The sequence below is a fragment of the Oryzias melastigma genome, linkage group LG23 (genome assembly GCF_002922805.2).
Source record: "Oryzias melastigma strain HK-1 linkage group LG23, ASM292280v2, whole genome shotgun sequence".
NCBI lineage: Eukaryota > Metazoa > Chordata > Actinopteri > Beloniformes > Adrianichthyidae > Oryzias > Oryzias melastigma.
In genome coordinates this window covers 4,870,194-4,879,962 of record NC_050534.1, presented here as the reverse complement: position 1 = coordinate 4,879,962, position 9,769 = coordinate 4,870,194, and the positions used below count along the sequence as shown (strand labels likewise).

At 38.0% G+C, this 9,769-nt stretch overlaps 1 protein-coding gene and 1 long non-coding RNA gene across 2 annotated transcripts in view; one reads left to right on the top strand and one right to left on the bottom strand.

Annotated features, from left to right (window-relative positions):
- Positions 1-5,279, bottom strand: part of gcdha (glutaryl-CoA dehydrogenase a) — an 8,034-nt gene extending 2,755 nt beyond the window's left edge. The window contains exons 1-7 of the mRNA XM_024291678.1: positions 5,124-5,279; positions 3,341-3,456; positions 2,785-2,817; positions 2,568-2,708; positions 2,435-2,497; positions 2,169-2,339; positions 1,112-1,241 (exon numbers count right to left, since the gene is read on the bottom strand). Of these exons, the coding sequence (XP_024147446.1) occupies positions 1,112-1,241; positions 2,169-2,339; positions 2,435-2,497; positions 2,568-2,708; positions 2,785-2,817; positions 3,341-3,443 (641 nt within the window). The 5' untranslated portion in view covers positions 3,444-3,456; positions 5,124-5,279. The remainder of the gene's footprint in view (positions 1-1,111; positions 1,242-2,168; positions 2,340-2,434; positions 2,498-2,567; positions 2,709-2,784; positions 2,818-3,340; positions 3,457-5,123) is intronic.
- Positions 5,280-7,921: 2,642 nt separating this feature from the next.
- LOC112158249 overlaps positions 7,922-9,769 on the top strand; it is a 4,007-nt gene continuing 2,159 nt past the window's right edge. The window contains exons 1-2 of the long non-coding RNA XR_002921279.2: positions 7,922-8,157; positions 8,279-8,596. This is a non-coding gene — a long non-coding RNA (uncharacterized LOC112158249). The remainder of the gene's footprint in view (positions 8,158-8,278; positions 8,597-9,769) is intronic.

The window sequence follows — 9,769 nt, the reverse complement described above, 5'->3', positions numbered from 1 at the left end:
AGAAATTTCCTTAAAAATATTTTTTCTGGAAAATATTGTTTTGCGACCAATAGATTAAGCCCAAATAAATAGTTTTTAAAAAGCAGGAACAGGCCATCTGATAAGAACTACAACTGAAGAGCTCCACCGAGTGGACAAATTCTGAATTACAGCTGTTTCCATAAGAACTGATTCTTTCAGGATGTTTCCATAAAGAAGTTTTTCTAAAAGTCATTTGGAAACAGTTTACAAAAAACTTAAATATACTTTTTTTCCTTTTTCCACCAGTTTTTCTTTAGGACATATATTCTCCTCATGTCATACTTGAAATGAGGCCGTATAACTCCTTTATTTAAAAACGTTCTCTTTTTTTGGACTAAACGTTGCAGCCGTAACAACACAAGACAGAAACAAAACACAAACAAGAAGTACATATTGCCTAAAATCAAAACAAAAAAATAACACATTTGTGTTTAGAGTATTTATTTACAATAAAATAATTTAAAAAATACTAAATTGCACCTTTAGCAAACAAAGCAATATGTGTTTTGGGGATTTCAGCGAAAATACTAGTAGATACTAGATAATGAATAAAATCTCCAATGTGGTCAGCTTTTATTTTTATGATTATGGATGTTTTAAGGCTGTAAAACCCTCACTACACACTTAATACAAAGTTCTCTCGTTTAAAAATCACAAAATTTACACCTCTGTAGAAAAATAATTTGGGTATTTTAGAATGGAAACAAAAATCTGCTCACAATTCCGATTTATATAACTTTGACAATAATCTACAGCACAGAAAACACTGCTAACACTGTATTTTTATTTTCAATCTGTTTCTGGTTTATTTACATTTTTCCATCAGTTATTTTTTTATCAAGCAGTGTGAAATGGATCCGTTTACAACCTTCTTCCTGCAAGTCCTGATATGTATTCGTCTGAGATAAAGTGGAAATGATTTTATTTAATGAGACTTAAAAAAATCAACAATGATTAACTTAGATTTTGTAGGGATTTTGTTTACATATTTATTATGTAAAAAGACTTTTGAAGGCTCTATCTCCACCTTGAGAAATCAACCTGTCAGGACTAGATAATCTGGGATCCCCGTTCCCAGAGCGGGACTCACCACGTCTTCGAGCCCGCCAGGGTGTAGGTGCCGCTGGACGGGTTGTACTTGGCTCTGGTCTCCATGCCGCTGGGGTCGCTGCCGTGGTTGGGTTCGGTCAGACCAAAGCAGCCCAGGATTTCCCCTCGAGCTGAAGGTAGAAACAGCTTAAGCTGTGCCGTCAAAACGCATTTTTATTCTCTGATGTTCTCCACGATAATCCTGATTCACTCAGGAGACGGTGGGAAAAAGTCTCAAAGAACATGACATGGGATTTAACAGTCAAACAGCTGCTGTAGAACAAATGAAAGACAGATTCTAGTAATAAAAAGACTGTAAATATAGAGAACACAAGTTAACCTCATTAAGCAACAGTTGGCTGAAGAAGACTCAACTTAAAGACCCACTCTGATCATCTTTTGATATTCTAAAAGTGTTTTTAGCCAAAAATCAAAAACCTGCTGATGCAAACCGCTGAGAGATCTCTGTTTACACTCTCTCCCACTAGCTTACGCCCCTCACACCCCCAATCTCACATTTCCAGTGAAACAAAAATGGTGGTCATAATAAAGCCGTACAGTTTTGATCCGGATGTCAGTTTGAAAACGAAGACGTTCATGGATCTATTCAGTGAACACATCGGGTTGGATCAGAGCAGGAAGCTTGTAGTATGTTTAACCTCACAAATATGTTCTTTTACAAACTGCATTCTTTCATCTGCTCCGGATTCACAACGATTTCAACAAAGACATGTGAAGAAATGCAGTTTTGAGTTCAATTTTCTTTATCCTTATCATTAGAAGAATGCTATAGGAAAACTTAAAAAAAACAAAAACACCATCTGCATCAGAGTGGGACTTTAAAATGGGAATATCCAATCAGCTCTGTTAGAAGTTCCTGTAATAATAACTTACTTTTCTTAGTTATTGAATCGGGTGTAAAAATTAAGATAAAAGATTACAAATCAATGCAAATTGAACTCTTAAGGCGTGTCTGCTTGAATCTGTACATTGTTTTGCTGACATGCAGTTTTATTTTTAGCGGTTTGAACATTAAACTGGGCGTGAAGTGCTCTTACCCAGCCTGGGAAGGTACTTCTGCTTCTGCTCCTCTGTCCCGTACGCGTTAATGGGATGCATGACCAGGGAGGACTGAACACTCATCACTGAGCGGTAGCCGCTGTCCACCCTCTCCACCTCTCTGGCAATCAAACCGTAAGCCACGTAGCTCGTTCCCGCACAGCCGTAACCTTAAACGTGGGAAAAATACAGATTTTTTATTAATAATATCCAGAGATAAAGAAAAAAAATAATAAAATATTGAACTTGATGTGGTCAGACTGACCCTTGATGGTGGGGCCAAGGACCCCCATCTCTCCCATCTCTGACACGATATCTCTGTGGAAGACTGGAATGAAAAAATGACATGAGCACATCACCCCTACACGAAAGATTCTGAGTTTCACATTCTCTTTCACCTTCATTTCTGTTGGCCATCAGGATGCGAGGCATGAGCTTCTCCTGGCAGTAGGTCCGAAACGAATCCCTGATCATGATCTCCTCCTCCGTCAGCTGGCCCTCGAGGTCCAGCGCATCACGCCAGTCGAACTGGACCTTAGCTGCCACACAATTAACACGCGACCAGTTTGAGAAACTCAGAGCAAGCAAGAAGTCTGTCAACAAATGTATACTCACGCGTTTTAGCCTTCTGTTCAAACTTCTCTGCATCTGTCCAATAAAAAGAGAAGAATTTCTAATAAAATGCATCAATAAAAACCTTTGATTTGAGTCATAAAGCTGTAAATTCAGGTTTTGCATTCAGATACGCTTAAGATTCTCTAAAAAAATATGTAGAAATGATAAGAGTACAAAACACCACAAACTGCGTTTCTGGATGTCTGGATAACAATCTCCTTCAACACTATTCGAAGAAAAGGAAATGCATATGTGGGAGGAGCCACAAAAAGTGCTGATAATCCGATCTGTGCTTCATGGTCTGATTCCAACTAAACAATCACATACAGCTGAAATACCAACACAAAGCTGTCATAATATGGTGGTGAAAACAGTGCAGACCCTGAAAGCTCATTTCCTGCTGGTTTTTAAGACTTACTCTTTCCAGTACCTCTTTAGGAACCTTTCAAATTGGTATTTTTCTACAGTCATTTGTTGAAATCTAAAAGATCCTTCAAAATGGACCACGGGTAAAAAGGTTTTCTGCGGCTGCTGTAATCGGATCAGAGTAACTGACCGTGCCGGGCGGCCGCTGCAGTTCCTTGAGCTCTGCAAGCTGAGACCAGAGCGCATCTGTGAGGACGGACCAGGAGACGGTGAACCGCGCTTCTCAACGCCATGATGAAAATGAACCTGTGGGACAGTAACGAATAAACTGCATCAAACACCAAAGCCACGAGCAAAGTCCAGCGTCGCAGAGACTATGATGCAACTGTCTGTGATGAATACCAGCACGTTTCGGGCAAAGGTTCCCTCAGGATATGTGGCTGGGAGTTTATCGCCATGTTGCCAATTAAAATGTACCAACGTTTAATTTATGTCCATAAATTGTGACTGTCAATTCAAACTTTTAGTTAGGTTTGTCTTAAAGAGTAAAAAATAAATAAATACATGCTGTTTTATCTAAAAAAAGGTACAATTTGTGATAAAATTCCCTTTGTGGAATCAGAAATAGCAGTTCATATTGATCAATTATCAACATTTTATAATATTAATATCTGATTTTTGACACGACAGATCAAAAAATCAAAACGAGGAAAATTTTGAAAAAAATTAAACTGTAAAGGGGGGTGAAACTCGGCTTTCAACAATTCACTTTCCTCACAATTTGGTTTAAACATCAATTTCTCTGTTATTAAAAAAAAAACAACAACAACTATTCAGAAATTTAATCATAAAAGGCAAGTAGTAATGAAGACAAGACCTTTCAATTGGCCCATACTAAGACTAGTGTCAATAAATACTAAAATTAGCACAATTGTTTGATACTTTCAACGTACTACCATGCATAAAGGATGCAATAATTCATTTTCCACACAATTTGGTTTAATGGTGGATATGGTTTGGTTTTCAATCCAGAATTGTGGCATCCCAACTTGAAACCCTAAAACATATTTAGACCATCACCAGGAATAGAATTGTGTAACATGCGTTAAATTTTCACATACTAAATATCTAATTTAACACATTTCTCTGGATTGTTTTGGATGCAAGTAATGCTTATGACAATCCAGTACTATTTAGATTTAATTTAAAAAATGTATAAATAATTTTCACTGGGAGTTTCAGAGGATTTCATTTTGTTTTCCATTAATTTGAAGTCCTCCTTGCAGCACATTAAAGTACCTTCAGTTTATTTGAGAACCACGACATTATAGTCTTGCTCCCAAACAATAATAATTAGTTAATACAATTATGTTTTTATTAAGTCAAGACCAGCTGGACTCAAATACAACCAAAAATGTCAGACCGGAAACTGGCTCAGAAGCTTTCGGATGTGCTCGAGGATTTTCAAAATATTAATAACACACAAATCAGACGAAAAATAAAAGGCTGGACACAAGAATATCTAAAACACTGCTCAAGACTGATCTCGTAACAACGAATATGTAGTCAAATCAACTTTAAAAAAAGAAAGAAAAAGGGGGAAAAAAAGGTATAAGAGGAAGAATTATAAGGGAAAAAATGTTAGCTAGGTGACTTCGATCTATAGAAGGATTGACTAGAGATGTCGCAATTTATTACAACAGAAATGGTTTTAAAACTTTTTTTTCTCCCATTTTAAAGTAAAAGCTTTAAAACGTCGTCGACAAACCAAACGCCGACAGTTCAGCTGGTAACAGAAGTGATGCTAGCTTGGCTAACCTGTGCAGTTAGGTAACTGTACGTGGCTACATGCTAACAGCACCCGACACGAAAGACGTTCAAATGAATCTCAAAATGACTTGCAAAACAAAACATTAACTATGTGTCAATTACAATATATAATAGAAATGTAACGACAATATAGACGGGTTTACCTGACTTAAGTGGAACAAAAACTGACGAGCTTGTCTTCCCTCGTTACTTCACAGCGAAGCGACGTCAAAACAGATACTACGTCATCACGTAAGGACACAAAAACTGGATCTATTCCAGTGGCAGTGGTCTAAAAATCTGAACCAAATCTATAGTTTTTGTACTTTGGAATGAAACAAAATTTATTTTCAAAATAATAGAAATTTTAAAATGCACTTTTTAAAACGCATAACTTCATCAAACATGAAGACGGGGACTTTAAAGGAGTCGAGCTGCTGCTGACGATTCTGATTGGCTGATGAGTGGGGGAGTGTCTGTCTGTTTTGCTCGAGCTCCTAAAATAAAAGTTCAACCCACAAGGAAACTTCCAAGCATCTGTTACATAATACATTTTTCCTTTAAAACTAATAACAAAATCACTACTTTTGATCACTAGATGGTGCGTGTTATTATGTGTTGTCCATTAGTTTGTTCTATTTTTTCAATCTAATCTAAATAAAATATTACATTTTAAATGTATTTTATTTTACAAGCCACTGCTTCATTATTGCATAAATAACACATTGTTCTTAATGGATTTTGATCTTTGATACTTTATAAGTCTATTATTTTTTCATGATTCTTAATGGTGCTGGCTTATAAATGTTTAAGTACTATAAAGCAGCAGTAAAAAAATACTCTTAAGATAAACTAAATATTGTGATAACTTTCCCAGTGAAAAGTTCCTTTTACATTTTTCAAATAAACTATTGGATAGTTTGTGATTTTGTCAAATGTTTCTACTTTTTAATATCTTAAATTTAGCATGTATGGTGGTGTGATTGTTAGCATCATTCCCTGAGTAAATAGGTCATGTTGGACATCCTGTCTGGGTCCTTTATATGTGGGTGTTCTCTGGAAACTTGAGTTTTAGGTCCCACTCCAATCATCAATTGATCTATTGTAAAAGTGCTCCCAGTGATCTTTTAGAAATGATCATGTTGTTTTTAGGTAAACTAAAACCCTATATTGTTTTCTAGGATATAGTTTCTGAGTTGTGGGCAGGACCTTTGGTGTGGAATCGACCCCGTGCTGATTTCCCATCATTCATTTGTTCACACTCTTTTCCGCTATCTTACAGCCCCTCACACCCCTAAGCTAGCATTAGCGGTGCAACAAAAATAATGAGCAATATTGGAGTTATCCAGCCGTATGGTTCTGATCCAGATTCCAGCTCAACAAAACAAAGATATTCATGGATCTATTTGTTTGGAGGAGAGACCTTGATCCACCCATTTTAATTTCTATGACACAAGTTTTCCAAACAGCATTTTTTCATCTTCTCCTGATCCATCAAGAATAATAAATAGTCAGAAATGCAATTTGAATCTTATGTTCTTTTATTTATGTCCTCCATCATGAAAAATGCTACAAGAACATGTTGAAAACACCAAAGCTCTGCAGTATTTTCATTTGAGTGGGAATTTAAATTCTGTTATTTAGATTGACAGAGTTTTTATTTTGCTTTTAAGACTGAGTTGTCCTTGTGTTAATGTGCACATGTGATGAACTGGTGACCTGTCTACAATGCATCTTGCCTTTTTCCTGCAGACCGTCAGGACGGACTGGAGTTATCAAAGTCAGGACCAACTGTAGATATAAAAGAATTGGCTTCTTGTATCATCACAAATCAGGAATAAAGTTCTATTTGTTGACAGATTGTTGGAAATTCCTTTCCTATTGAAGAAAACTTTTTGGTGGAACATGTTAATTTGTGGGACAATAAAGTAACTTTCTTTTTTTGTATTTGCATTTGTATTTTTTCTTCTATGTTTGCCTCAAATATTATGGTCAAAGAACTGTTTGTGGGTTTTTTCTTTCGATTTAGCAGTTGATAATGTTATAATAAACAAGATTTTATGGTAAAGTATTTAGGTCCATTCTTGGCATCTTTATTTTTATCTGCAATAATAACAAAACAGCATATTTGTCTCAAAATAAGATGTTTAATGGTTCAGATATGCTAATGGTCACGTCGATTTCTGTGATAAATCTCTTTTTTAAGGTTGAGGAAAGAATAAATTCACAGTAAAGTTTGAAAGTGTATAAATGTTTTTACATTGGTTTGTTAAGCCATGCTTTACTACAAGGGTGTCAAACTCAATTGCACAAGGGGCCAAAATCAGAAAGACATCTTAGGTCGCGGGCCGAACAGGTTAAACATTTATTGAACACTCTAAAACTACATTTTTTAAACTGTAAGACTGTAACTTTTGAACATAATTACTGTTGCAAAATGGACTAAAATCATGCATTTTTTGTGTATTTGTTTTATCTTTAGTGGACAAAGATTGACATACTGACCCCTCCCTAATCCCTTTCTGCATCCAGCTGCAGACATACCACTGGAGGTAGCAGAGATGAAGATGCTGAGGTTCTCTTTGGGAGTGACCAGGATGGATAGGATCAGGAATGAATACATCAGAGGGACAGCACATGTTAGAGGTTTTGGAGATAAAGTCAGAGAGGCCAGACTGAGATGGTTTGGATATGTTCAGAGGAGAGACAGTGAATATATTGGTAGAAGGATGCTGAGTCTAGAGCTGCCAGGAAAGAGGTCTAGAGGAAGACCAAAGAGGAGGTTTATGGATGCAGTGAATGAAGACATGAAGGTGGCTGGTGTTAGAGTGGAGGATGCTGAAGACAGGCTTAGATGGAGGAAACTGATTCGCTGTGGCGACTCCTGAAGGGAAAAGCCAAAGGAAAAGAAGAAGAGGAAGCCTAAAAATTAATGACACAAGCAAAGCTGGAAAATCAGTTCATAATTATAAAGATTCTTAATTGAAAAATAACGTTTTTTTAACCTAAAAGAAAAACCGTTTCGTTAATTTATTAAAATCGATGTTAATTTTCGATGTAAAATGTGTTGTTTTCCATTGAAGTGAAAAGATGAACAAATCTGTTTCTGTTTGAAGCTGGAAGTGTTCATTTATGAACTTAATCTTCTGTGTCTTTCAGTTTGGGTTTTATAAATCTATCATAAAAAAGGTTCATGTGGTGCGTACAACATCAATGTTCTTTTAGCTTCAGGAATATAATCCTAATTTTATCTGAACAAACCTGGATTCTTCAAGAGTTTGCACATCATTGGTATCAAATATATCTGTTGTCTGAGCAGAAAGTGAAAGACGACGGTTCAAAGACCGTTTTCATCCAGAACATCTCAGCCAGCGAGGCCAGAGAGCTCAGGAAGATTCTGACAAACATCGGTTCCCTGAAGAACTTCCTGCCTCTGCTCAACAAGGTACTGCAGCCGCAGAACACGCCTCTGGTTTGTAGAAGTCACATTTCGTCTGTCTCCTCCTGAAGGTTTGGCTGGAGTTTAAATCCGTTGGCGGCGCCGACTGTCTGGGCGTTTGGTTCAGCCTCCTCAATCATCGTCCGGTTTACAGCATCTACAGGGTCAAGATCCCACAGAGCAGCAGCACGCTGTCGCGTAAAGATTGACTCGCGTTTGTTTCCTGTAGGGAGAAAAGCTACAACATGCTGTCATTACAGTCATTACTACCATTACAAATAACCAATTCTCAGATATTTATGAAAAAAATCCTAACAAATGTGCGAGAAATAAGGTGAAGAAAAAAAGTGTCCAGATTGAAGAAGATATGCAAGCCTGTGCAAGTATTAGAGGTTTATGGTTTGAAATTGGCATTTAGTGAAGTTACAGCTTTTGGGAAGAAGCCGTTGAAGACAGTTTGAAGAGGGGATGATGGGGTGGGTGTGATCCTTCTGGATGTTTGTGGCTCTGTTGAGGCAGCAGGAGGTATAGATGGAGTCTGATGTTTATCACCTTCTGCACTCTCTTGGAATGTAAACAGCAGCTATCTCGCGAGGCAGAAAGAAGGGTCTCTAGGTCGGAACTCTGGGTCGGGAGAGCAGTGTGTCCATTACTGTGCTGTTATTACACCAACCTGCGTGTATGCAGATGCAGCTTTTGTTCCTGTCCCATCTGGGTAGTGTGCGGCCTGCTAGCTGCACTGAAGCTGATGTAGCGGTTTCATCCGTTTTGTGCGTCAGCGATCGGGCCTTTGAGAGGTAGAGGCTTGGCAGTGGGGGTTTCTTAGCTCAGCTAGCAGACCAGCACTACAGCCCCGCTTCTACTTCCTCTTGTGACGCCGTCTGCATTGCCTGCCTGCCAGACCTGACGACAATCTCTGGAGATCCCACTGTTTCACTGTGTCGCTTGCAGTGGAAGTCCCTGCTAAAATTCAAATTCCACTGGAACCCGATGTCCAGGAGGTCTGTACGGCTGTAGAGTCTGTTTAATTCTGTTAGGGTAGCAGCAAGCTGAAACAATGTTAAAAATAATATTTAAAAAACACACAAAGACGAGGAGCTGTAGGCTGCTGCACTTATGCGCGCTGCCGTCCTCCTATACATAAGCTTATAAATGTATCTAATTATGCTATTTATGAGTGTGTACATACTTAAGTATGTGTGTGTAGTACCTATACAGAAAGTTGTGAACCGCTCTTAGTCTGGCTCGTCACCAAGGAAGTGTCTGTCTTGGGAAACCCTACTAGGGGCAGAAGCCCCAGACAGCTCAGCTCCAGGGATCATTCGAGCTCTCAAACCCCTCCACCACGTTAAGGTGGCGGTCGAAGGAGGG